This window comes from Ictalurus furcatus, chromosome 4 (genome assembly GCF_023375685.1).
Source record: "Ictalurus furcatus strain D&B chromosome 4, Billie_1.0, whole genome shotgun sequence".
NCBI classification, from domain to species: Eukaryota; Metazoa; Chordata; class Actinopteri; order Siluriformes; family Ictaluridae; genus Ictalurus; species Ictalurus furcatus.
Window position 1 is genome coordinate 13,229,292 of NC_071258.1, and position 27,980 is coordinate 13,257,271.

The 27,980-nt window shown below is 38.5% G+C and overlaps 3 protein-coding genes and 3 non-coding genes across 6 annotated transcripts; 1 reads left to right on the forward strand and 5 right to left on the reverse strand.

The window, feature by feature from the left end:
• Window positions 1-2,684: 2,684 nt before the first annotated feature.
• Window positions 2,685-6,287, reverse strand: rpl4 (ribosomal protein L4). Its single transcript, XM_053623045.1, has 10 exons — window positions 6,163-6,287; window positions 5,374-5,545; window positions 5,152-5,258; window positions 4,421-4,559; window positions 4,048-4,172; window positions 3,809-3,938; window positions 3,433-3,589; window positions 3,161-3,244; window positions 2,928-3,048; window positions 2,685-2,838 (listed from the first exon to the last, which is right to left on the reverse strand). Exons 1-10 carry the CDS (start codon window positions 6,163-6,165, stop codon window positions 2,749-2,751), a joined length of 1,128 nt encoding a protein of 375 aa, XP_053479020.1. The 5' UTR covers window positions 6,166-6,287; the 3' UTR covers window positions 2,685-2,748.
• LOC128607207 (small nucleolar RNA SNORD18) lies at window positions 3,315-3,385 on the reverse strand. Its single transcript, XR_008385827.1, has one exon. It is a non-coding gene; the product is annotated as a small nucleolar RNA SNORD18 (small nucleolar RNA).
• Window positions 4,990-5,087, reverse strand: LOC128607210 (small nucleolar RNA SNORD16). Its single transcript, XR_008385830.1, has one exon. It is a non-coding gene; the product is annotated as a small nucleolar RNA SNORD16 (small nucleolar RNA).
• LOC128607209 (small nucleolar RNA SNORD16) lies at window positions 5,620-5,717 on the reverse strand. Its single transcript, XR_008385829.1, has one exon. It is a non-coding gene; the product is annotated as a small nucleolar RNA SNORD16 (small nucleolar RNA).
• A 385-nt stretch (window positions 6,288-6,672) lies between the features above and the next one.
• Window positions 6,673-22,871, forward strand: zwilch (zwilch kinetochore protein). The gene is made up of 19 exons (XM_053623046.1): window positions 6,673-6,793; window positions 7,030-7,069; window positions 7,163-7,249; window positions 7,634-7,758; window positions 7,865-8,052; window positions 8,192-8,271; window positions 8,363-8,518; window positions 11,811-11,882; window positions 12,148-12,241; window positions 12,327-12,379; window positions 12,467-12,569; window positions 12,661-12,740; window positions 12,859-13,015; window positions 13,968-13,996; window positions 15,157-15,293; window positions 15,400-15,495; window positions 16,028-16,143; window positions 16,270-16,364; window positions 22,591-22,871. The coding sequence occupies exons 1-18, from the start codon at window positions 6,744-6,746 to the stop codon at window positions 16,359-16,361; spliced, it is 1,755 nt and encodes a 584-aa protein (XP_053479021.1). The 5' UTR covers window positions 6,673-6,743; the 3' UTR covers window positions 16,362-16,364; window positions 22,591-22,871.
• Window positions 19,275-27,915, reverse strand: lctlb (lactase-like b). The gene is made up of 14 exons (XM_053623051.1): window positions 27,178-27,915; window positions 26,519-26,679; window positions 26,319-26,406; window positions 26,132-26,241; window positions 25,892-26,020; window positions 25,708-25,803; window positions 25,530-25,584; window positions 25,274-25,435; window positions 24,773-25,047; window positions 23,279-23,405; window positions 22,971-23,170; window positions 22,609-22,672; window positions 19,908-19,952; window positions 19,275-19,735 (listed from the first exon to the last, which is right to left on the reverse strand). The coding sequence occupies exons 1-14, from the start codon at window positions 27,287-27,289 to the stop codon at window positions 19,620-19,622; spliced, it is 1,740 nt and encodes a 579-aa protein (XP_053479026.1). The 5' UTR covers window positions 27,290-27,915; the 3' UTR covers window positions 19,275-19,619.
• Between the last annotated feature and the right edge of the window lie 65 nt (window positions 27,916-27,980).

Below are 27,980 nucleotides of genomic sequence, written 5' to 3' on the forward strand. Positions count from 1 at the left end.
TATTATGTAATCCATCAGGTCCAATCAAAAGTTAAAATAATCAGAGTGATAAGAAATGTTTTAATCCATCAAAGGCCTAATAATGACTTTGAAATGTATTTCAATCATGAAGAGAGTGTGACTTAATGTTAAACCAGCATTTAAACATTATTATGTTGCAATAGTACATGGAATATTTTATTAACCAGAAAATAATTAAGTGAATATTCATGTAGGGGAAACTAGGACAAACTGATGTAACTCCAGCTTGTGGGAAATCACTGAGCACCCATTTCTCACTCGCAGTTTGTATCTTTTTCTTCCTAGCTCGCTAATTTGTTATCTATCATTTCATAGCATGTATCCACTATTATTGTCAAGCTTTATAAGTGGTCTATTGTTCAAACTGCAAATGTCGTATGCAAAGGCCTGTGTACGCAAATGTGCAAGTACTGATAAGACCACCTGTGTTACAGAATGTTCAAGGATATGTGTGCGTTAGTTTGCAAAAAGTCTTGCTTTATACTATTATCAAATAAAATATGTATGAGCTGTAGAGAGTCTTTGTTTTGAATGTGTATAAAATAGTGTATCAAGATGGAGTCTGGCAGTCGCTTTGCAAACCGACTCGGCTCTTGTTACTATGGTAATAAAAGTCTATATCTTTTTGCCATCAGAAACCTCGAGACTCTTTTTATCGACTGAAGACATTTATATTTTTGCTGAAGAAGATATCAGACAGTATACATGCACTAAGGACTTTATTAGGAACACCTGTACACCTACTCATTCATGCATTCATCCAATCATGTGGCCACAGTGCAGTGCATAAAGTCATTCAGATCGGGCCAGCAGCTTTGGGTAATGTTCACGTCAACCATTAGAAAGGGAGAAAACGTGATCTCTGATTTGGACCGTGACATGGTTGTTGGTGCCAGATGGGTTAGTTTGAGTATTTCTATAACTACTGATCTAGAATTTTAGAGTCTGTAGACAGGCTTTAGAATTTACTCAGAATGTTGAAATACAGAAAAAAACATCCAATGAGTGTCAGTTCTGTGGACAAAAATGCTTTGTTGATGAGAGAAGTCAATGGAGAATGGCCAGACTGGTTCTGATAGAAAGGCTACAGTAACTTGGGTAACCACTCTGTACAATTGTGGTGAGCAGAAAAGTATCTCAGAGTGCACAACACATTGAACCTTGAGGCAGATGGGCTACAACAGCAGACGCACAGGCTCACCAAAACTGGACAGTCTGAAGACTGGAAAAATGTAGCCTGGTCTGATGATTTTTGATATCTGCTGAGGCACACAGATGGTAGGGTCAGAATTTGGCACAAACAGAATGAATCCATGGACCAAATATGCCTTGTGTCAACAGTCTAGGCTGGTGGAGGTGATGTAATGGTGTGGGGAACGTTTTCTTGGCATACTTTGGGCTAATACCAGTCATCAATTGCATGCCAGTCTTATTATTGTTGCTGGCCATGTGCACCCCTTCCTGGTCATAATTTACACATCTTCTAATGGCTACTTCCAGCATGATAATGCACCATAATGCAAAAGTCCTCTCAAAGTGGTTTCATGAAGACAACCATGAATTCAAAGTTCTTCAGTGGTCTTCCCAGTCACTGGATCTGAATCCAAACACCTTTGGGATGTGGTGAACAAGAGATCCACAGCATGAAAGTGCACCTGAGAAATCTGCAGGAATTGTGTGTTGCAATCATGTCAACATGATGGACCAGAATCTCAGAAATGTTTATCTTCTGGAATCCATGCCACAAAGAATTGAAGCTGTTTTAAAGCAAAGGGAGGCCTTAGCCAGTACTAGTATAGTGTTCCTAATAAAGTGCTCCATGAGTGTATATTGCACACAAATTTAAAAAGAACATTTCCTTGCCTTAATTTATAAACAGCTGATCAAGACCTATACACTTTGGTTGAGCATCCTGTTATTTATCATGCTAAAGCATGATTATCAAAAGTTCATCATGCATAATGTTTTAGGAACACAAATTCAGTGCTCACAAAGTGAATCACTAGAAAACTGCACCAACATTTAGCAGCAAACTAAAGACAAGCTTTTGGAATTATGTACTTGAATAGCATTTAATTTACAGACACCTTGGATTTTAACCCAGGGTATGTTCATTACTTGATAAGGTCATACATTTATCATCAAGTATGTATTGCTTTGGTAAACTTGCTGGAGTATAAATGCATACAGAGGTATGACAATCATATCTACACAGGCTCCATCCCACAAACTAGCATTCAATCGAGCTTCATCAGATGAATCTGAATAATAACGAAAACCGATCATACATCAGCCAAGCCTGCTAATCAATTTATTTAGACTTAATCTGATGAACCTACTTTCGATAACTTGAAATATTTTAGTATTTTACACAAAGCATGTAAACAGCATAACTATATAACTAGGAGCCCCTTGAAAAGCTACATGGAAACAGATTTCTTCTAGGTGTGGGGCAGTGTAGCAACAATAACACTGAAATACACATTTAGGTTTACCAAGATTACTCAACATTTTCAAAAACGAAAGGGCAAAGGAAACATTCAGGACAATATTTACATAGTTATACTGGTGAGTGGCAATAAAACCTCGAGTTTTGTGAGACAATTTATCAATTTCCCCCATAGCACCCAGACCTAGTAGTATGACAACACACAAATGACAAATTTCACTTTTCAGGACATTGTTTATTGTTGGAACTATCTGCAGAGTTGCAGTATACACACAGCTTTACTCTGTTGCAGGAGCAGTTGCTGAAGTCTTGACCTTCTTAACCTTCCTAACCCTCTTTACCTTGGGCTTCAGCATTTTAGCCTTAATCTGCAAAGTGGAAAGAATCGTTAGCTTAGCTTCAGCTGAAAATGCAAATTGTTCAAATGCATCACATACATTAATTTCAGACTACACACCTCAGGCTTGTGCTTCAGGATGGCATGACGGCGTGCTGTCTTGGCGTAAGGATTGAGCTTCATCATTATTCTGAGATTCTTCAGCGGGTTCTTCTTGAGAACTCTGCGCTGAATAGTTTTGCTACAAATGACATAATTGGACTTGTTAGATACAAATTGAAAACAGAAGCAAATGACTTGAACTCAATACATATGAGCAGTGTCAACTGTGTGCGAGAGACTACAGGTCATACTTGGGGGCACGAAGTGCTTTCTGGATTTCCTCACTCTGCAGGATTCTTCCCAAATCTGTGTTGGTCATTTTGTGCATGGGCAAGCTTTAAAAAATAAAACTGATTTAAAACAAAGGCAGCATGTGTATAAGAAAATAGTTGCTTTGTATTAAACAGACTCAGAACTTCAGAATAAAATCATGGCATTCATAAACACGGACCAGAAGTAGAAGCTCATCATTGCAGTTTAGGAAGTCACAAGTGTGAATTCTAAAGAATAGTGAAAAACTTACTTGTAGTCCACCTTGAGGGAGGAAGGTTTACGCCAGGTGCCATAGAGGTCATCGAGCTTGCGGAAGGCGGCTTCAGTCCAGATGCAGAAACGACCAATGTGACCACCAGGGGCAAGTTTCAGGAGGTTCAGTTTAGTCACTCGCTGCATTGTAACACCTGAGGGCAAAACATGTACAGTTATTGATCACGCGTTAAATAAAACAGTTTTAGCAGCAGAAAGTCGCTCAATCCAGTCAACTCAGCACTCCCAAAAAAAACCAAAAACCCACCAAGAACTAATTTATATCTCAGGATTCATAAACATGGACCTGAAGTGGAACTAATCACAGCCAGAAATGAATAATGGTGACTGAGTAAGAAGTGACCGAAACTCACCTGGGATGTTTCTGAAAGCTTTCGTGACACCGTTGTCTTCATTGTAGATGATGCATGGCCCTTTGCGCTGGATACGTCTGCGGTTTCTCATTTTACCCTTGCCAGCACGCATGCGCTGAGAAGCGTAAACCTGTTGGGTAGAGGCAGGAATGAATAAACTGGCTGCTAATTTACACCAGGTCAAAAGGACTGTAGGCAAATAGGGAAAGGGAGGAGGAGAAAAGAAAGAAAAAAGTCACCTTCTTGATGTCGTTCCAAGCCTTGAGCTTCTTCAGCAGAAGCACAGCCTCCTTGGTCTTCTTGTATCCCTCAACTTTGTCATCAACAACCAGTGGCACCTCAGGAATCTCCTCAATGCGGTGACCTAAACAATAAGAAATTAACATTCTGATTACAGTTACTATTAATGTTCTCAGTCTTCGAAAGGGAGGTGCCAATATTTGGCAGTGCCCTTCTGCAAACTGAGGCTCATTTGGCACTGTAACGATAGCGGTATGGACATAAAGCAGACATCCTCCGCAGTAAAAACAGTGCACTCAATTAAATAAATATAGAACGTGGGGTCCATTAATCAGTACACCCTACAAGACAATGCTTCTTTACACCACTCACCTTTGGCCAAGACAAGCGCAGGAAGGGCAGAACCAGCTAGGGCAGAGCAGATAGCATAGCGCTTCTGGGTGACGTTGATCCTGCGGTGCCAACGGCGCCAGGTCTTTGTGGGGGCAAACATACGTCCACCACGACACATCTGCGCTATCGTCAAGGTGAACACACAGCATGAGAAAAATAGCACTAAAGCCTCAGGTATACTTTGTTGTTTCAAGTGTACGTTAGCGTATGCACACAGTCATACACATAGCCTTTCAACGTATACTCCATTTGACATGTACACAGGCAATGCACGCATGCGCATTATGACAAGAATTATACAAATGCAGGTTTCTAACCTGCACTCGTTTTAGTCTCTTCAACTACCTTGAGAATCAAAAGCCCTGGATCACTGTTGCCACCTTGTGGAACAACTAAACAGTGCAAGAGAATTAAATGCACATGTGCGACCTGCATGTACTCTGCTGACTAGAAATTTGCGTCACACGTAGTGTACACTGTTCCAAGTGTATGTGTAAGAAGTGACACATACTTTCTGCATAAGCAGTTTGACAGTGTCTTTGTGGAGCACCTCAGATTTGATTTTCGTCACCCTTCAGCACAAGCATGTGACAGCAGGCAACTGTCGCTACACGCAGAGTAGGACGCAAATTACACCATCACAGCAAGCACGTACTTAACACTCGCACACGTCCCAAGCGTTAGGCTTGTGCCATAGCATGCAAGGATACGTTTCCGAAGGCTCCCTGGCCAGAGCGGTGGGTACCGCCACCACGCACTCTGGGGATACGCGCCACAGCTCTGCCTGTGCCCCAGGACTCAGCACTGGTCTGATGACCTGAAAAAGACAACTAAGTGTTAAAAACTAACACTACTGACAGATTACAATAAAAGGGGTTTCATCAGGACTAGAAACAAAAGTTAAAAAAACAAACAAAAAAAAAACAACTCACCAGCCTGTTCACTGACAGCATAGGGCTGGCGCTTGTTCTTGCGCATGTTGGTGTGCACGAAGTTCACCACATCAGGGCGGATGGGAGCAGTGAACACAGCTGGCAACACCACGTTCTTGCCTGAAGTCTCCCCCTTGTCGGAGTAGACCGAGATCAACGGTCGGGCACAAGCCTGTGTCAATAAAACACAGAAGTTATATACAGAGTTCATGTGACACAACCAATAACCACTGATCAAGTTCCTCTCGCTCAGTCTGAGATGTCGTCAATCGTCTGCGCCAGCATTAGACAGCAGGCAACTGTCGCTGATCACAGAGTCAGACGCAAATTACACCATCATAGCAAGAATAAACTCCATATCCATTAGGTCTTTCGAGTGTGTTAAGCTTTATCCAATATCGCTAGCTAGTTTAATAACGTTAGCTAATGCAGCTAAGTATACGACTTAAAATCTTGCTAAACTGAGCCAACAATCTCACATAACCAGCGGCATACTGAAACACACAGCACCCAGAAAGATTACAATTGATTGAATACAGTTGGGTTGTATTTGCAAGTAAACGCTCCGCATGTTAGCTGGGCCGCTAGCTAGCCATCAGCCACTCATCACACGTGTATCTTGGCCGAGTCGTGTACAAAATGGCCGACCAGTCCTTTTAGTCCCGGCTTCTCATAAACCAACTTGGATGTCTCGCAAAACGCGCGTTTCACATCACGCGAAATGTTCGTTATAAAACAACACTGTTACCCAACGCTTACAGAAACACAAGAACAAACAACTATTCTTACCATATTTTAAAGAATTCACGGCTCGCCAGGAACCACGCTCCTAACTCAATGGCGGCCACGGAAGAAAAGGAAGACTGGAGAACTCCCTCATAACCATATACATCCGACATGCATCACTTCCGCCTACCGACTGACATATTGTTGTTTTTCTATTTGGTTTGTTCTAATATACACAATATACAATTGCCTTAAACGGATAAAAAATATAATCTATAATTACTACAAATGTGCACTTTGTCTTAAAAATCAGGAAAATGCACAATAATATTACGGACTATATACTGTTCTAAAGGACTGGCGGATGAAAGCCATTCCGCGGGACTACTTTTCATAGTTTCCTTGTTTTCTTTTCAGTAAAAAAAAAATATATATATATTTTATTCAAATAAAGTATATGTTTATATTACAGTACTATGAATTAAAAATACAATACTTTGATGAAAAATTAAATTATTTGTGTAGGCGTGTATCAACTAGTAACTTATGACCTTTGTGACGTAATACGGCGGGAAGAAGTAAAAATATTTTGAGATTCTTTCTTGCTTGAACTTTTTTTTTAACAGTCACTTTACAGACACATCATGAGAGCGAAGATTGTTTCGGAAGCTAATAGATTCGTTCAGTTTTTGAAGTAAGTCGTTGTTATTAAATCCTTGTGTTGTTTTTAAATACAGGATTGAGTCGGAAAGGAGCATTATAGATTATTTGGTTTAAATTGAGAAAAGAAAACGTGTTAGGCTTAGTGTTAGTCTTAGTACTGACACCAGAGATTACAGCTTTAAGTAATCAGTTACGTCATTTAAATATATATATTCTGTACTTTTGGTGTAACCTAAGCATTATTACATATGTATGTTTCTGTGTCAGGTTGTGTCAAGATGACAACAAAGATTCCTGGGTCTATCAGGTACAACAGAATAAGAGTTATATTGTAAAATACTAAGTAATAATCCATATTATCATACTGATCAACTGTTGCACTGTTTACCTGGTGTTACAGGAGTGTATGAAAATATCAAAATGTAACGATGAACCTCTTCTCAGCATGATTGAAGGAAACCAACCTGCCTTCATCTGTGAGAAAATGGTACGTCAGCCTGTCATTTCATTTCCATTTCAGTTCAGTTATTTTTCTTTGTGTGTAGCATTTTTAACAGTAGGAATTGTCCCAAACCAGCTTTGTATAGCGTTAGATCTCTAAAGAGCTAACCAGAGGCTGCGATGGGAAGGAAAATGACACGTAAGGAGAAACCTGGAAAGGAAACGGACACGACCGTGGCTCTGGATAATGGGATTATAAATCCTTACTCTTCCAGTGTTGTACACTAGAATCAGTCAGTGATATGTGTGTTGAAAGGATGTCCAGTATGAGCGTTATAGTCTTATAGCAGCATCAGCAGGTCTGCAGTACCCAGCTGAGGCTGTCCAGTGTAAACTTGGTACTTTAAAAAAATATATATTTTAACTTTAGCCTCCACCAGTTTATGAGTCTGAGGATACAGAGAGCACAGATGAACTCAACCTCAGTGAAGAAACACCTGTTAAACCACAAGAGCTCAACATTGGTCCACTTCCACTCAGTGTCAGTAGAGCAAGGTGAGTGAAGCTGTTAGTGTTGTCTTTTAATTTTGGTAGCTTTGATTTAATTAGCGGTATGCTGTAAGTGTAGCCGCGAGCTTTAAACTGTCGTCTTGTTGCACAGGGAGATATTGTCCTGGTACGCCTTGTCTCAGAATCCGAACATGTCCCAGGTGGACGCCCAGGTTCTGCATCCTCTCTGGGTCCGTTGTGACATGCAGGACCCTGCTAACACGTCCTGGCTGGGTGCAGAGACAGTCTACATTGGCAACAAGGCCACAGCGATTAAACTGTACACAATCAGCTGTAAAGGTAGTGTTGGACCCTGAAACCTAACCATTACATTCAGACTGAAAACAGGCAAGAAGAATGCAGTAATATCAGTTTGAAAAGGCTGTTTACAAGCCACCAAACTAATACGCTCACATTTTTAAATCTGTATTTTATTCAGGGTCATCATTGGACGAGGCCTCATTTATTACAATGGCTCAGCTGAAACAATTACACCAGAACCGACACCATTCCTCAGTGGTAATATGCGTTTTTTTTCTTGCTTGGTTAAAATTTAGTCACACCTCCTTGCCCCATGTTTGTCCTTTGTTTTATTGTTGTTTAACTGTAGGTGCTGACAAAAGGTTGGGCCAAATACAATCTTTTTTGCTCGGTGATGGAAGAGAGTTTGGTTATTGATTCTGAGAGCAGCATAACAGCTAACTTTAGATGGAACAATGTAGAGAAGATGTTGGAGATGCCGCCCCTGTCATCTACGGTTACGCTGGTAATCCTACCACTTAGTGTTTGTTGGTCATTGGGCCTCATTTAGCAATCTTTTAGTAAAACTCTGTGAAAATGTTTGCGTAAACCAAACGAAACATTTCCGCTGGATTTACAAAAGGTTCATAAACATTGATTTTCTTCATATGCGTGTACGTATGTTGATGAATGGCAATCACCTGTAAAATATCAGGCGCGTACAAGACACTGCTGGTTTACATTTGGTGACGAACACAAAACTCCATAAAAGGCAAAGCTTGTTTTTTTTTTTTTGGCAAAATCTGGAGGCAAATTACAGAAATGGTCGATTAGGTGTGCATTATTTGAGGTAAACAGAAAATGCTTTGACATGAAAATGGAGAAAAAAAATGATATCTATCTATCTGAGGAGTATGCTGCTCATTGCAGCTCGAGACAAGATACAAGATACCAGATCAGTCACTTATCGCTCACTTAGTACTGGCTCTAATAAAGTGCTGCACCGCACTAAAATAAGATACTGTGGCAAAGAGTACCGACTTATATACCATCTGATCCTCCTTTTATACAGCTGCATTTCTTCTTAATTGAATGACTAGTCTTAGTTGTCTCAATTTATGGATGTATCTTATTAATTTTTTTATATTTAATATTCCTTTAATTGATGCCATTATGAAATGACTGGTTTTCACACAGTTTTCAGTCAATTTTGTGTGTAATTGAAATTAAATTAGTAATCCAGTACCGTGTGACAGGATGGCAGGAATATCCGATTAGCATAAAATTGAACATAAAAATTTAAATTAGCATTTACATGCATTTTCATAGATCCTTGTATTCTTTAAAAGAATAAAGAGATTCTCATAATCCATTTTTAGTAGTTTGATGGGATTTATAAACACCTGAAACATTTTACTATTCAACAGACACTACCAGTCAAAAGTTTGGACACACTGAGTGAATACAGTATCTCACAAAAGTGAGTACACCCCTCACATTTTTGTAAATATTTGATTATATCTTTTAATGTGACAACACTGAAGAAATGACACTTTGCTACAATGTGAAGTAGTGAGTGTACAGCTCGTATAACAGTGTAAATTTGCTGTCCCCTCAAAATAACTCAACACACAGCCATTAATGTCTAAACCGCTGGCAACAAAAGTGAGTATACCCCTAAGTGAAAATGTCCAAATTGGGCCCAAAGTGTCAATATTTTGTGTGGCCACCACTATTTTCCAGCACTGCCTTAACCCTCTTGGGCATGGAGTTCACCAGAACTTCACAGGTTACCACTGGAGTCCTCTTCCACTCCTCCATGACGACATCACAGAGCTGGTGGATGTTAGAGACCTTGTGCTCCTCCATCTTCCATTTGAGAATGCCCCACAGACGATCAATAGGGTTTAGGTCTGGAGACATCCTTGGCCAGTCCATCACCTTCACCCTCAGCTTCTTTAGCAAGGCAGTGGTCGTCTTGGAAGTGTGTTTGGGGTCGTTATCATGCTGGAATACTGCCCTGTGGCCCAGTCTCCGAAGGGAGGGGATCATGCTCTGCTTCAGTATGTCACAGTACATGTTGGCATTCATGGTTCCCTCAATGAACTGTAGCTCCCCAGTGCCGGCAGCACTCATGCAGCCCCAGACCATGACACTCCCACCACCATGCTTGACTGTAGGCAAGACACACTTGACTTTGTACTCCTCACCTGGTTGCCGCCACACATGCTTGACACCATCTGAACCAAATAAGTTTATCTTGGTCTCATCAGACCACAGGACATGGTTCCAGTAATCCATGTCCTTAGTCTGCTTGTCTTCAGCAAACTGCGGGCTTTCTTGTGCATCATCTTCCTTCTGGGACGACAGCCATGCAGACCAATTTGATGCAGTGTGCGGCGTATGGTCTGAGCACTGACAGGCTGACCCCCCACCCCTTCAACCTCTGCAGCAATGCTGGCAGCACTCATATGTCTATTTCCCAAAGACAACCTCTGGATATGATGCTGAGCACGTGCACTCAACTTCTTTGATTGACCATGGCGAGGCCTGTTCTGAGTGGAACCTGTCCTGTTAAACCGCTGTATGGTCTTGGCCACCGTGCTGCAGCTCAGTGTCAGGGTCTTGGCAGTCTTCTTATAGCCTAGGCCATCTTTATGTAGAGCAACAATTCTTTTTTTTTCCCCCATATCCTCAGAGAGTTCTTTGTGATGAGGTGCCATGTTGAACTTCCAGTGACCAGTATGAGGGAGTGTGAGAGCGATGACACCAAATTTAACACACCTGCTCCCCATTCACATCTGAGACCTTGTAACACTAACAAGTCACATGACACCGGGGAGGGAAAATGGCTAATTGGGCCCAATTTGGACATTTTCATTTAGGGGTGTACTCACTTCTGTTACCTTGGGTTACAGACATTAATGGCTGTGTGTTGTTATTTTGAGGACACAGCAAAATGTACACTGTTACACAAGCTGTACACTCACTACTTTACATTGTAGCAAAGTGTCATTTCTTCAGTGTTGTCACATGAAAAGATATAATCAAATATTTACAAAAACGTGAGGGGTGTACTCACTTTTGTGAGATACTGTATATATTTTTCACTGTCTTAAAGACATTTTAATAAAGACTTAGGGTTAAAATGTGTTTCTAAGATGAATGCAAATAGTGAATTTAATGCCCATGTATCACTTTATTTCTGAATCAGAAGTTAGTTTTACTAAATCAAACATTTCAACTTAAATAGTTTCCTCAAACAAGTAGTTTTCATATTTGGAAACTTAAGAAAAGCCTCCTGGGTGAAGCGTCCTCACGAAGCTGGTCGAGTCGGTGCCAAGAGTGTAAAAACCTTTATTAGTAATACTGTAAAGAATTTAGAATATAAACTGGTTCTTATATTTTTCACACTTTCCTTGGCCAGTGCATACTTCCATGTGTTATTTCATAGTGTTACTGCCCTTGTTATTATTGTAAAATAATGTAAAATGAGCAGGTCATCACACTTTTGAAGGACAGTGCTTTAAATAATCTACAATTACACCTTCCAGAGTACTTACCATATTTACTACTACTATTATTCTGTATGAGATCATCTACATTATTAAATATTATGATGATAGCTGTTACAGGTCTATTTTATGATTAAGCTCTAAAACAATATTACATACAAAAATGCTCAGTTGTGTGATTTTTTTTTTTTTTTTTTTATGCATCCTACTCACAATTTTTCATCACACTCAATACTGTTTTTGCTGATACAGCTTCTGAAGGAAAAATGCATATTTAACTTGTATATTTTCTGCTATATGCAGCATATCAAGGTGACAGCTGGAGACATTAGGAGCCCTATGTATCAGACCTACAGAGAGCTGGAATTCCTTCTGGTGTGTGTTTCTTAACAGGACTGTAAACATTAAAAATGCAAGGTCATAAAAAGCTGTGGTGTTGTATAAATGCAAGGTTTAATTAGTTTTGTCTCACATTCAGAAGCTGACATCTCAAAAAAATAAAACTTATTCAGAAAAGATGATGTTTAACATTCCATTACTTAGTCCCTAATACTTCAGTAATCTATAATGACCTGCTCTTCAGAGTGGAAATAAACCATATTCATGAAGTTTTGTGCATGAAAGCATTTTTTCTCTCCAGACTCTGGCTGAAGGCTTGAGGATGGAGGAGGTAGAGTGGTTGGAGCCGCTGGAGACACAGTCTGCTGTGGATCTAACCCGAGCACTTATTGAAGGTGACGCTTCACATCACTGTAGTAATAAATAATGACATTATTCCTTATGCTTTGTTACATTTAGTCATATCCTCTTTGTTCTTAGAGCTTAAGAATGTTGCAAATGCAGTCCCAGGCCAGAATTTAACAGGATCAGAGGTAAAGCAAACAAACAATAGGAATTCACTTATCTATACATAATACAGCAAAATATTATACACATAGATATTTTTGGTTGTGTAACAGAACCAGACGGGCAAAAATGACTCTGTGGTGGGATTAGGCTGTATGCTAATGGAGAGAGGAAACCTGGATTTCACTGAGCAGCTCTGGGAGAAGATGAGAAGAAGTGAGTGTTAGTTGGGATCTATTCTAAGAATGAGTATAAATGACACAACATCATGTAATACAGATTCTGTATACAATCCTTTCCCTGATAGGTGTGACGTCATATCAGGACATAACAGACTCTTTGAAATTGGTCATCAAAGCTGTGCGGTTTGGGCAGATTAAACCTTGGGTATGTAATTTACATTTTGTCTAAGAATTAAAGAATAACCATGTCTGTTAAAATGAAATTGTCTGTTGTGTTAGTTGAATACAGTGCTGTATAATGGGTGTCGTGTTTTGCTGCACAGGTCCATAGAGACAGCAGTAGCTCTCTGAGTAAGCTGATGGTGCAGTCCTACCAGCAGCAGGTGGACACTGTGCCTCTCACCGGCCTCACTCCTGCCATTATGCTGCTGGAGCTGGGCTTGGACAAGATGAGGAAAGACTATATCAACTACCTTGTTGGTAATGATCTTGTTTAGTCTATCAACATGTTTAAAGTTTTTATTGATTTTTAACACGAAATTATGACGATGAGTGTATTTTATAGAGTATGGGGTCCATTAGCCAGGATTATTTTATTACTGTTTCTGCTCTAAACCCAGACGAGTCATTTAATAAAGATTTTAGATTTTATTATGTAGCTCAGATGTTTTTGGAATACAAGAACTGGTCAGGTGGGGACTGGAGTCTTTCCATTGAAATGTGATTTGAATGGAATATTTTTCACTGAGCCCTTGTAAGTACTTCCATATAAAATTGTTAGGGAGCCGTGTATGAGCTTCATGAAGTAGGTTCAGTGGCTTTAACTTATCATAGTACAATTAGCTAAAATATGGCTGTTATTAGATAATGATTGGAAACTTTTGTTAGCTGAAAAAGCATGCTAAGCTAGATAGTTAATTTGGGTTGTATTCATGATGACCAAATCTTGGCAGGGAATTCAGGAAGGTTCCAATTAGCATTTTCATGCATTTTCATATATCAGTTGAATTCTTTATAAGGGTAAAGGGATGTGAATGTAGAATGATCCTAGTCAATTTTTAGTGGTAAACATACTAAACAATTTATTATTTGCCATGCACTGCCAGTCAGAGGTTTGTAAATGCTGAGATTTTTGATAAGATAGTAATATTTAATAATATCTTTTACTGAAAAGACATTTTGATAAATGCTGTAAAGTCTAATGTACATGGTGAACTTAATGAGTAGTGTAGATGGTTTCAAATAATTTAAGATGACACTTTAAAGTGTCTAAATGTATTTAACAATTTTACGTTCTGAGAAAGTTGTAAGTTCTAATGAAGTTTTTTTAAATACAGTTATTAGTTAATAGAAGTTATAGAGGTCTATTTTATGATTAAGCTGTAAATAATATTACATAGAAAAACTGCTCAGTCGTATTTTTTTCTGACAGGGAATGAGCTGACGACTCTCAACCACCTGGTAAGAACATCACTTTTTTAATGCATGAAATATAAGTTTGTAACGTGGGAGAATACAGTTGTGCTCAAAAATTTATATACCCCTTGCAAAATCTGCAAAATGTTAATAATTAAAAATAAATAAATAAATTAGAGGGATCATTAAAATTTCATTTTGTTTATCATTTAGTACTGCCCTGAATAAGCTATTTTAACATAATAGATGTTTGCATACTTTATAGTTCACAAGACACAATAATAACTGAATTTACACAAATGAACCAGTTCAAAAGTTTACATATGCTTGGTTCTTAATACTGTGTGTCGTTACATAGGTTATCAGCTACTGTTTTTATGTTTTGTGATAGTTGTTCATGAGTCCCTTGTTTGTCCTGAGCAGTTAAACTGCCCACTGTTCTTCTGCAAAATTTTCCAGGTCCTTTAAATTCGTTGGTTCTCCAGCATCTTCTGCATATTTGACCTCTTTCCAACAGCGGATATATGATTATGAGGTCCATCTTTTCACTTTGGACAAACAACACAAAACTATTACAAAGGGTACATACATTCACTGATGCTCAAGAAAGCAACACGACATATTAAGAGCTAGGGCGATGTAAACTTTTGAGCAGGAAGATTGGTGTAAATTGTTATTATTTCATTACCTTTTGGAATAGTTGTGTACTAGTCCCTCAGTTGTCCTCCGTGTGAAAAGATGGATATCAACATCATATAGTTGGAAAGGGGTCAAATATGCAGAAGATGCTGGAAAAGCACAGAATATACAGGACCTGGAAGATTTTTCTGAAGAACAGTTGGCAGTTTAACTGCTCAGGACAAACAAGGGACTCATGAACAACTATCACAAAACATAAAAACAGTCATTGATCATCCAGGTAATGACACGCAGTGTTAAGAATCAAACGTATTTAAACTTTTGAACTGGTTCATTTTTGTAAATACAGCTATTATTTTTTCCTGTGGACTATATGTAAACATCTGTTATGTGAAATAGCTTATTCAGGGCAGAACTAAATAATAAACAAAATGCAATTTGAATGATCCCTCTTATTTAAAAACAAAAATGAAAAAACATTTTCAGATTCTACAAGTCGTGTAAATTTATGAACACAACTGTAGGTATTAACAGCCACTGCTGTGTTTCTGCATGATGATTTTTAGAGTTACTACCTCAGCAGTGAGGTGAATATACAAGAGCAGGTGATCAGACTGAGGAAACTGCACCACCTGCTGGAGGTCCTGGGCACCTGCAGCAGCTTTCTCAACCTGCCTCATGAGCGCCTCTTCTTCTTCACTCAGTCAGCGATTTGCTTCTATGTTCTTTTAACCATCTGTTTATGTAAAACACTCCATTCATTTTAATGGCTGATCACTGTGATTGTTTTTTTTTTATTTTTATCTTAGGTCATGTTTGCAGTACTACAAAACAGCACCTTATAACGAAGAGCATGTGTTTCAGATGCAAATCAAACCTGCTCTGATCAGCCACTTCTATCAGACGTAAGTAAAATCTGCTCTGATTCAGGTTTGCACTGTAAAAAATGTATGGATGGTGCATGAGATACTGATGTGATGTAATATAATGACGTGCATGTTTTGTTGATTTCCTAAATTAAAACGGTTAAAACCTCTGCAGGGAACAAACTTACTGTTTACGTGCTAAATTTAACACATCGGACAGCAATTAAACATAAACATAGGCATCTTCAAAAGTTTGAGCATCCTGTCATTCAATACTTAGTAACACCCCATTTCAGAGAAATCACAGCCTCCAAATGTTTCTTGTAGCCAGCTTTGTATTGTTGATTTAGGATCATTTTCTACACATTTTCTTGCGGAATGCTTTTAGTTCAGAAATATTCTTAGATAGTTTTGCATGCACAACATGTTTGAGATCTGCCCACACATTTTCAATGATATTCAAGTCTGGGGATTGTGAACATTTTTCATTTAGATAGTCAACAAAACATGTAATTTGACCAGGGGTCCCCAAACAATTGCCAAAGACTGCATGCATGTGTTTCATTCATAGAGAGCAGCCCTCTTCATGGGGAGTGGAGGTATCTAGTGGGAAGGGGTCAGGAGAGGTGAAGACTTCCTGGCATCTCAGTGATAAACCTCTAGTGGATCACTTCAGCTCAGACTCGGGTAAATTCCCAGGGAAGCTGTATCTCTTACTTGTTTATTCTTCATCTGCATGAAACATACTTCACATGATTGTAGCCTTTTTTGGTGGCTAAAAGAAACAAGACTTTCAACCACTCCACATTCCAGATGTGGCCCTGGAGGTCTCAGTGAATGGAGAGAGTGAGAAGACTGCATACTTCAGAACGATGGTGTGCTGCAGCCTGGCCAACTTCAGTTAGCAGGTCAGAATCACCAGCTCTGTTCTGTGCACTGCAAATGTTATTTAATACATTTCAAATGTGCCATTTGATCTTATTTTTTAACTTGGTATGAAATCAGAGGGTCTGCCAAAGTCAAAAAAGGATTTATAAAACCAAAGTTCATCACCATATCACACTGAATGTTAACGTCATTTCAATAAACTAGTACTTGGGCTCAGTGCTGCAGAGTCATAGAGCCTGAAAGCAGGAACCTATTAACCTATTATTGCATATATACAGGATGTCCTGGGTCCTTAAAAAGTCTTCCTTTGTCTCAACTCACTTATTTTACAAGTAAAAGGCCTAAATGGGGTTTGAATTGTTATAAATTAAAATGTTAAGTTCTTAATCCAGTGTTTTATTTTTTCATTCTCGTATGCGATTATATCTGTTTGAAAAACATTTGACATCACATCACACACAATAAATACAAGTGTTGGTCTGGGAAAACCTGTTGGATGTTGCTGCAGCTGAGTTTTGGCAAATCCAGCTTTGACCAAAATGGGTTTTTTCTTCTTATAACATACTTTGACACCTTGACTGTAAGAAACATAAATATATTTCCCTAAAAAGTAGGAATTTATGAAATTTATGAATTTCTGCGGAGATTACACATTGGGTAAATAAGGAGCCATTTTATCATACGAGACTGTAAAAACAGTCAGCTGTTAAAGCTGTTTTTATTTCTAGTTTGTTAGCTAAGTTTGCTTTTCTGAGTGAACATTATGCTTTGATCAAATTGTTAGTTACAGTATCTCACAAAAGTGAGTACACCCCTCACATTTTTGTAAATATTTGATTATATCTTTTCATGTAACAACACTGAAGAAATGACACTTTGCTACAATGTAAAGTAGTGAGTGTACAGTTTGTAGAACAGTGTAAATTTGCTGTCCCCTCAAAATAACTCAACACACAGCCATTAATGTCTAAACCGCTGGCAACAAAAGTGAGTACACCCCTAAGTGAAAATGTCCAAATTGGGCCCAAAATGTCAATATTTTGGGGCATCCTCAAACAGAAGGTGGAAGAGCACAAGGTCTCTAACATCCACCAGCTCTGTGATGTGGTCATGGAGGAGTGGAAGAGGACTCCAGTGGCAACCTGTGAAGCTCTGGTGAACTCCATGCCCAAGAGGGTTAAGGCAGTGCTGGAAAATAATGGTGGCCACACAAAATATTGACATTTTGGGCCCAATTTGGACATTTTCACTTAGGGGTGTACTCACTTTTTGTGCCACATGGCACATCAAAACAGACATCAGCCTAATACAAACCCTGGCAAAAATTATGGAATCACCACACTTAGAGGATATTCACGCGGCTTTTTTTACTTTGTAGCAAATAATTAATTAATAATAATTAAAATAACTAATTTGCATTTTTAGACTTGTGCTGGTATTCGTTTTAGAAATGCAAATTACAAGGTGATTCTATACTGTTTTCCCTCTATTTGATTTGGAGAAAAAAAAATGCTATTAATTAAACTAATTTAATAGCATTTTTTTTCTCCAAATCAAATAGAGGGAAAACAGTATAGAATCACCTTGTAATTTGCATTTCTAAAACGAATACCAGCACAAGTCTAAAAATGCAAATTAGTCTGCAGTTAAAAGAGAGTGTTTACAGACCTTAACCTTGGACTTTTTGAAAGGAAACATGGCCCCAACAAGAGAGTTGATAGTTGAAACAATGGAAATGATTATAAAACTCCTTCAAGAAGGAAATCCAACACAGAGTGTGCCAAAAGTTGTTGGTTGTTCCCAGTCACCTGTGTCTAAAAGTTGGTGCAAGTATGAAACAAAATTGGAAGGGTATAAAAGGAAAACGTACGGGTAGACCAAGGAAGACAGCAAAGCATCAGGATAGAAATCTCAATGTCCTATGCCTTGAAAATGGAAAATGCACAACAAAACAAAATGAAATGGGATTCATGTATAGAAAACCAGAACTAACACCTAAACAGAAGAAAATAAAGGTACAGTGAGCTAAAGAGAAGCAATCATGTAGTGTGGATGATTGGATGAAAGTGATACTCAGTGATGAATCACAAATCTGCATTGACCAAGGAGCTGGAACTTTTGTCTGGTGCCGTTCTAATGAAATGTATAAAGATGAGTGCCTGAAGAAAACAAATTTCCCCACTCATTTATGATACGAGGTCACATGTCAGGTAAAGGACCAGGGGAGACCTCAACAGTCAACGGGTGTACACTGAACTTTTGGACACTTTTCTCATTCCATCGATAGAAAATAGGTTCGTTGGTGATGGTCATTTTTCAGGATGATAATGCATCTTGCCACAGAGCAAAGAGTGTTAAAGCTTTTCTTCAGGAAAAGCAGATCAATTCGATTGGAAATTTATGGTGAAAATTAAAAAAAAACCAAATCGGTCAATGACAAGACTCCATCCTGCAAATCTGTCAACCACTATTCAAGAAAGTTGGAACCAGCTTGATTGAGAATATTGTTTTTCGTTAATGAAGTCCACGCCTAAAAGAATTCAGGCCATCATAAAAACCCAAGGAGGAGCAAGAGTACTAATTCTGATTTGCTTTTTTTAATTGTTGTTGATGATTCCATTATTTTTTCTCCTCAACATTGAGTGATTCCATCATTTTTTCCACTTTTTTGTTCAATTATTCAGCAATTATTTCAGCACTGATGTTAAGAGCATTCGTGATCAGACAAGTCAAAACCGACAATGAGGCTCCAGTTCATCAAATGCCGTGACTGACATTAACCTCTGGAAATGAAACTAGGGAAAGCGACATGGATAAATTGCCTATAATCCTATTGATTACTCATTTTCATGGTCCTATTTATTATTTTTATATTTACCTTTTTGCATATTAAATCAAATGCATATAAAACCAATAAATAGCATTTACTTTTAGACAGTCAAAGTGTTTGCGTCTTTCAGTGTTCAGTTCTGAGGGAAACAAACGGTAACATGCTAGAACTTTACTTGTGATTGAGATCTGTGCAAATGAGACACATATTTCATTTCTAGTATTCAAAACTTGATAAATTAGAAAAAATTGTTTTATCATGTGAAGGTTTTTACAATGCCACCACGCATGCATGTATGTTTAGATGTGTATTATTGCTCAAAATTTGGCCTTCAAAAAACTTTAGCTTGAGAATACCTATAGACACTGTATATATGTTTATTATAGAATAGGTTAGAAATATTTGAAGTGTTTGAGTATGTATGTGGTCAGTTCTTGCTTCTTTGCTAGGTGCGTCTGCGAAGGAGAAACATAAGAAAAAGCGCAGTGATGAGAATGCAGAGGGTGCACACAGTGGGCACGACTATCTCTGTTACCATCTCCATGTGGCTGGTCAAGGGATCTGAAACACAGGCACAATAAAACTCTGTTATCACAAGTTTGTTAGTACAGCGTCGTGCAAACAAAGCAATTTAGTTTTGTACCACTTGCTCAGAATAGCTCATAGCGCTTTCCTTGTATTTTTTGTAACACATGGCAGATGAGCCTGTCTGTGTGTGGGTGTGTGGGCTTACCATGAATAAGTCTTAGAATATTGGCAGCCGTACTCCTCTGTTCCTCTAATTTAAAAAGAGAGAAATGCATTTAGATTGGAATCGAGGCAGTTGAACCCTTTTATGGCATAAGAGCATAGAGTTAGCACAGAAGTAATTCTACACACTGTTGTTATAACAGTCGTGTAATAGCTGCTCACTCATGAAGTATCTTCTTGGTCTTGTCTAGAAACTTACACCTGTGGTGATTTTAATGAATTGGTCCATCAATACATGGCTATAGTCATGTGCTAATACTTTTATCATGACTAGAGAGCAATCTTTTAATGCATAGGTTTTAAACGGCAGGTTTGAGGACCCACTGCATTGCACAATTTCAAAATTTCCATGTTTTCAGTTTATGAACATAGTGAAGTGGATAAACTTTTTGTTAAGTTTTATATTCTGTGACATTCTCCTCTAGGGCAGCTGTCAAAATAAACTCATCGACCACTTTATGAAGAACACCTCTACTCCTGCACATACATGCAATTATCCAAGCAGCCAATCATGTCGGTGCAAGCAGTGCAATGTACAAAATCATGTAGATAGAGATCAAGAGGTTTGAGCTGGTTTGAGATTTTCATTACTGCTGATCTCCTGGATAGTTGAAGCTTGGACAAAGTCCAGGAAACCTAGCCTTAGATTCTTGTTCTTTGCTGACAGGAATGGAACCTTATGTGGTTTTCTGCTGTTATGATCCACCTCATGTTTTGGCATGTTTGCGTTCTGAGATGCTTTTCTGCTCACCACGGTTCTACAGAGGGTTTATTTAAGTTACTGTAGCTTTTCTGTCAGCTAAAACCAGTCTGGCCATCCACCTTTGACCTCCCGCATGATCAAGGCATTTCTGCCCACAGAACTGACACTCACTGGATGTTTTCCGGCTGTTTTTTTTTTTTTTTTTTTTTTTTTTGCACCACTCTGTGTAAACTCTGACTGTTTTGTGTGAAAATCCAGTGGGATCAGCACTTAAACCAGTCCTTCTGGCACCAACAAGCATGCCATGGTCAAAGTCACTGGGATCACCTTATTTCCCCATTGTGAAGTTTGATGTGAACTAAAGCTCTTGACCTGTATTAGCATGATTTTTTTTTCATTGCGCTGCTGCCAAATGATTGGCTGATTTGGATAATTGCATGAATGAGCAGGTATACAGTACAGGTGTTCCTTATAACACTATACTTAGTGAGTGTATACTGTATGCTTAAGGAAAAACCTCTACAAGAAAAGAAGATCTCTTGATTTGCCCCTCAATTCCCCTATTGCACTAGCATTTAGATGTTCCTGCCTAGGCAGTGTGCATACATTTGTTTTGGATTTTGAGTTTCAAATCAGTTTGCCTCATACAACTTCTACCAGAACTGTTGACTCTACCTTTTAAAAATGTTTCCCCCTCTTCTTATTCTGTCAGGTAAGGATTCCACCAGTGTATGGAAGTACATCTTGTAAATTTAAGCCCACTGTTCCACTAACATAACATAATTGATGTTTCACCTGCTGTTCTGAAGAATCCTAACAGACCCACTAAACTGCTACTTGTGTCACATTGGCAGTTGACACCTGTTCTTTTGTTATACCATTGAAATGACTGATAAGGTGCTGCTTTTAAGGGATGCAACAATTATTCATTTATTATATTGACATTAATCTGTAATCCTGTCACTGGAGGAATGTTTTACATGTTTATGTTCTGATTATAATGAGGATGATATGGGCTTAAGTATGAACAACTGACTGGATTTCTGAAGCTTGGTGCATACCAGTCAAAAGCAATTAAACTTAAACAAATATGGTCTTGCTCACAAACAAAGCCAGCAGATATATAAAAAAGCAGCTATTATAAATCACACACTAATGGCATGCCAGCAAACAGTTTTTTTTTTTGTATTTATTTGTTTTTTAATAAATCACTTGTGTTCAGATTTAATCTGTCAGTTTTGGTTCGATTATTTATTGACCTCTCTACAGCAAGTACCATTCCTGAGCAGCAGTTTTGTTGTCTAACTTAGGAACCTGCTTGAATAAGTAATTATTATGTGGTTGTTTTTTTTTTTTTTTTTTTTTTTATATACTGGCCTGAACATGAGCTGAGACATTCTGGCCTCCTGGGTCTATGCTGGCTAAAACCTCATATTCATAGAAGCGGACCACACAGTCTTTTTTTTTTTTTTTTCCCCCCTGTTTTTTTTTTTTTTTTTTTTTAAGGCTTTCCAGGACGGTGCAGAAAGATTGCCAAACCAAAAAGAGCACATTTAATCTGACTTATGCACTAGTTCCTAGTTCATCATGCACAAGCCAATCGTTTGGCATCCCTGCATGATCCTTATTTTCTTTGGATTCTCTTTTAGCTGGAGGGGATAAACAAAATAAAACGCTGTTCGCGAGTTAAGTCTTCTGAAGCTTTCTGTCCCATCAAAGCCTCTGTCAATCCGACTGTCTTGTTGGCTCGCATGCCAATGCCCATCTGACATAAATACCTGAATGATAGATACATGATGACAGATTGAGGTTATTATGTGGTCTTTGCAAAATGAAGTGGTACAGATCCAGAAGTAGGTAGATGAGGTTTTATGTCACTTTTCTGATGTATACTTTTCACTGCTCTCTACAAATGGATATTGTTTTTTTTGCCCCAACTAATCCTTCATCTCTCTTTTACTAGATCTGTAGACTTACTAACCTGCAGCCAGGAGCCGGTTGCTAGATGAACACATCTCTGCAGCCTTCCTCTTCCAGTTCTCAACCTGCCAATTGCCATATGAAACACACATTTTATCAATACTTGTGTGTGTGTGTGTGTGTGTGTGTGTGTGTGAAATTTTGCATTAGAGGCTCAAAAAAGACTAGTACGTGAAGAAACAGATTTTTGTATACATTCTTGTGTCTCATTATACATGTAAGTATAAATAATTCAGTATATTTGTAATAAATGCCTTTGCAGTGTTAACGTCTCATCCATTTGATTCCTTCTAAAATCCTAATGCCAGTGGTTGTAGAACATTAGTCGATTAATAGAAGGAGCACAGAAGAAACAGCTGGTACCTCTCTAAGATTAGGGAATCCGTTGGAGCTGATGATGCGTTTATAGTAGTGAACGGAGGCCTTGGGGTAACGGGTTTTGTTCTTATTCTTAAAGTCTACATAATACAGGCCAAATCTGTCTGAGTAGCCATCATCCCACTCGAACTTATCCAGCAGAGACCACGCAGTGTAGCCCTTCACATTCACTCCATCTCTGATGGCTGCAAGAAACCAAGATTATTTGATTTGAGCAGTGTGTCATATTTCAATGTCCAAAAAGATTCTGATTCAATAATGAGCTCAATAGTTTTGATTCAATAATCACTTGCCTTTCAGCATTTCATTGATGTAATCCCTATAATACTGGATCCTCCAGTCATCACACAAGTCCGTGCACATCATTTTCTCAGAGACTCCATTTTCAGTGATGTAGATTACAGGGTTCCCATACTGAGTCTACAGAAGTAAATAAAAGTCATGACCAAAAAGAGACATTTTTAGAAGTCTCCAATTGTCAGCACTTTGTAACAGTAAGAGGTAGGTTTTTGTGATTTCTTTGTAACATGACAACCTGTTTTTTTGTCTTAACTCATAAGGAGAGATAAAAGAGAGGCTGGAGAGGGAGCAACGGTTTATAGCTGTTATAATGTACAATTGTGATCGGAAGTTTACATACACTCATCATGAACATGAATTTTCTTTAAACCGACTATATGAAAGGAATACAACAGAAACAGGTTGTGCTGATGTGTCACTAACCTGAAGTTGATTATTTCCCAGCACATTTCAAAGTGTTTTATTCATGTTCATCCAGTTCATGGTAGGCCTGTGCCTTGATGGTTCCTGGGGGTTTTTCTGGCCATCCAGACAAATTTCCTCTCAACTGAGGGTGACAGTTTGGGTCTTCTTCCAGACCTTGGAAAAGTGGCTACATTTCCCAATAACTTGTACTTATGTACAGTTGTTTGAACTGATGATCTTGGAATCTGCAATTGTTTAGAAATGGCTCCAAGAGACATTCCTGACGTGTAAATCCTTTTTTTTCAGATCTGCACTGAGCTCCATGGACTTTCCATAGTAATGTGTGTCGGTCAATCCAATGTGTGCTGTCAAGCAAACCCTTTTAATGTTGGCACAGAGAACCCGCCAGCTGTAGTCAATCATGATTACTAACCGGAAATTAAGAGGCCTTGGTCTTGGCAAATTAAAGAACATTTTGGAACTTTCAGTACCAATGAAAATAATCTAAGTGTTTGTATGTATACTTTTGACCCTGTATGTATAATTTTGGTCCTGTGTTGAATACAGAAAACCCCAAATGAATTAAACCTGTGACCCAAAGTCTTGTTTTTCTTCTTTTTTTTTTTTCTTTTTTATTAAAGATGTTGTATAATCATTCTGCCCCAGAAAAAGAATTTATTGAAAGCCCGATTCATGTCCATGATGAGTGTATGTAAACTTCAGACTGCAACTCTAAGTGATGAAACATTATGTATCATTCAATAACTAAAAATGAATAAAACCTTCAACATTCAATAAATAAAAATTTGCTAGTGACAGCAAATTACTGTGCTACAAGAAGAACAAAACACTTTGAAATGTGCTGGGAAATAATCAACTTCAGGTCAGTGACACATCAGCACAGCCTGTTTCTGTTGTATTCCTTTCATATAGCCTGTTTAAAGAATATGTCAGAATAAGAAAACAGTAAACATTTAGGATCTACAGATGAATTAAACTGAAATGGAAAAAATAGAACAAGGAATTCGATAGGATGGATAACCATTAGCAAGAGGACAGTTCTAAACCATTGCATGATGTACCTTTATGAAGTTGAGCAGACGCCGGAAGCCCCAAGGCACAGAGTAGAGCCATTCTGAGCCAGGATCAGGCCAGCGTGGGTCCACCAGCTCAGCCAGGTCTCGGTCTGTATAGAAGGAGCCACCACGGTCTGGAGGGCTTGTCTTCTGGGTGATATAGCGTGTGGTGAAATGCCCTACTCCCAGGAAGTCACACGTGCCTTTAATGTAACCCTTCTCCTGAGAGGAGAAGCTGGGAAGTCGAGATGTTCCCAACCCCTGCTGAGAACTCTTCCTACCTGAACACACATTAAATACAGCTAATGTGTTTATCTAGAAAGGTATATGGTCTAATTGAAATCATTGAGGTCCTACAAAATGACCAGATTTACAACTATAAGACATTAATTATTCACATTACAGTATATATATATATATATATATATATATATATATATATATATATATATATATATATATATATATATATTATAGCTCTGACAGCAAGATGATGATTAAATGTACCTATGAAGTCCTTCATGACCTGAGGGTAGTCTCCATGGAAGACGGGTGTAGCAAACCAGCCCATGTAGAACTGGACATATCTCTCAGCTGCCTCTATGTCCTTCGGGTTGGTAATGTCCACTGGCTCTCCCCAGTCTCCAGACAGTGAGATCCCCACCAAACCTGCAGCAAGAAGCAGATCTCTTTCAAATTTCTCATGACAGAATTACAATAAGTTTATGACAGCTTTGTAAATCTTTTATTTGAACTTGATTACCATTTTGATTGTGTCGCCATTGACTGTCATAGGTATGCCAAACCTTAGCGTGTGCCTGGGGACAGTGATTTAAAACTATTACTAACTGATGCAAACTGTTTTAAAAAAAATAAATAAATAATGTACCATTATCATTGAGTCAAATAACTTTAAAGTAGTGATGTATATGTTCTCTAACCTTGATGATGTGGTGAGCTGCCCTGTAGGCCCCTGTGCCTTTGAGCTTCAGGCCTGGAGCATGTTCTCCTGTTTCATAGCCCTCTACTGCCACTGACTAGCATGCAAACAATCATATTTCAAAGAATGACAAAATTCAACAAGTAGTTTTCATGAGGTGGTAATTAAAAACCAAAAAGCAATACCCATGGGTTATTAAAAGTGATCCAGTGTTTCACACGGTTTCCAAATCTTTCAAAGCAAAGACTGGCAAAGTCGTTAAAGTAATTGACCATGCTGATGTTCTGCCAGCCTCCAAATTTCTCCTGCAAAACCTGTTAAAACGGAACAACACAAACAGCTGTTGAATGAGGTTTGTTTTGCTTATATGATTAAGCCAATAAGATGTTATGTGTTGATATGAAGCATTTACTGTGAATGCACACCTGTGGAAGGTCCCAGTGATACAGGGTCACAATAGGAGTGATTTTATTTTCCAGCAGTTGGTCAATGAGGGTATTGTAGTACTTGAGTCCTTTCTCATTCACATATTCAGCTGCAAACATACAGACATTATCATCAGGACTATGCCACATTCAACATAAGCATATTTCATAAGCATCATCCTCTTACACCTGATCCCGGTGGGAATGACTCGAGGCCAGGAGATGGAGAAAAGATAGTGCTTCAGATTGAGTTCTTTTATCAGGGATACATCATCCTATACACAGAACAACAAAAGCTTTTTTTTCTACCATGTGCTTCAAGTAGGTTCATTGTCAACATCAATAACTGAAGTGATAAAATACATTAAACATTTAATTTGTAATTACCTTAACTTTGTAGTAGCCTTCACATGAGGAGTCTCCTGTATCGTTAAAGAAGATTTTTCCCTTATTATGACAGAACACATCCCAAATACTCAGTCCTTTGCCATCCTTGTCCCAAGCTCCTTCTGTCTGGTAGGCTGAACTGCCGGCACCCCACGAAAATCCTGCCAAAAGGATTTGTTTAGTGTAGGACAGCCATAATTCAGCAGATTGAGCAGTAAATCTATATATAAATAGACATATAATCTTGATTTTAAAAATCAGGATGGAAACAAAAAAGTATGAAGTATACCATTCAGATTAAATAGATCATAGTTTTCATGATCATTTTAATAACAGTGGCAAAAAAAGGGAAAATATTTAAATTTAGCTGCCTACTTTGCCTGCAGCTTTAAAGGACAGGCAGGTTTTTTTTCTTGTGTGTAAATTCAAGTTTTTATTTGGACATTCACTTTGGTGCTCAGTATAGTATAGCTAGGAAGTAAAAATAGTTGATATTTCCCATCTGTTTAGTAATTGTATAATGCCATGGCTAAAAATATTACTTCTTAAGCCTAGCAATCATCTATTTGGTTTGAAGGACAGCAGTGTGCTTATCACAAGGTTCATCAGCCACCCTTTGCCTATTTTGTGGGTAAGTATTCAATATGATAAACTCTTACCAGCTGGAAAAGTGCCATAATAGAAGGAGCCGTGGTCGTTCTTTGTCCAGTCGAAGTCCTCAGCCGCAGACAGACACAGCACCAACACAAGCACATGGTAGCGTGACAGCATAATTTTCCTACACACAGCTCCAGCACTCTATGGTCTTTTTCAGTAGTACCAAACACTACTGCCTCCACAATCAGAAGTGCCTACGTAGAAAATGCATTCAATAATTACACCCAGTAAATACTCCATCACTATTAAAACCAGCAGCCACTGATCAGCACCGTGCTTATCAAAACCTGTTGACACTATTAGACCTGACCTTTCAGATCTCAGATAACTCCTTGACTATGATGTTCAAATAATAACAGCAGCATCATGTTAATAGCTGTTAATGGGCATAAAGATCTCTACTGTAAACCATTTTCATAATCAAACATCAGATTAGAAATAAATCCACTGTTTCAGTGCATACCTTTTACAGGATTTGCATGGATCCACAGCAAAATCCAGAGATCACAATAACATCTAAGACAAATAATACCTAATATCTTGATTCACATCAAGCTCCAGCTCTCCATACTGCCTGGTTACCAATCAGGAAGCATTCAAAACCCAATCCTTTAGTGTGAAGGTCTCATGACCACATTGTAGACCCAAATACCTTCCCATTGAAGGTCAATGGACTGTGATGTCATTTTGCAAGGCTGAGCAGATCTCTTACAAACTGGGGTTTCACTGTGTAAGCAAATGTAATGTGAGTGAGGCTGATACATGTGTTTACTGTGACAATGGCTGTAAATGAGCCTGTACCTGA

Excerpts from the sequence above, each read along its gene's own strand:
- rpl4 (XM_053623045.1), bottom strand. Across the intron at positions 3,590-3,808 it reads AGCTTTCAGAAACATCCCAG|GTGTTACAATGCAGCGAGTG; the intron begins GTGAGTTTCGGT and ends TTTTGCCCTCAG. Across the intron at positions 2,839-2,927 it reads TCCTGAAGCACAAGCCTGAG|ATTAAGGCTAAAATGCTGAA; the intron begins GTGTGTAGTCTG and ends TCCACTTTGCAG.
- zwilch (XM_053623046.1), top strand. The coding sequence starts at position 6,744 with ATGAGAGCGAAGATTGTTTCGGAAGCTAATAGATTCGTTCAGTTTTTG. Across the intron at positions 12,741-12,858 it reads TTGGGCAGATTAAACCTTGG|GTCCATAGAGACAGCAGTAG; the intron begins GTATGTAATTTA and ends TTTGCTGCACAG. Across the intron at positions 13,997-15,156 it reads TGACGACTCTCAACCACCTG|AGTTACTACCTCAGCAGTGA; the intron begins GTAAGAACATCA and ends GATGATTTTTAG.
- lctlb (XM_053623051.1), bottom strand. The coding sequence starts at position 27,289 with ATGCTGTCACGCTACCATGTGCTTGTGTTGGTGCTGTGTCTGTCTGCG. Across the intron at positions 25,048-25,273 it reads GGTCATGAAGGACTTCATAG|GTAGGAAGAGTTCTCAGCAG; the intron begins GTACATTTAATC and ends ATGTGTGTTCAG. Across the intron at positions 23,171-23,278 it reads CATCAATGAAATGCTGAAAG|CCATCAGAGATGGAGTGAAT; the intron begins GCAAGTGATTAT and ends GGTTTCTTGCAG.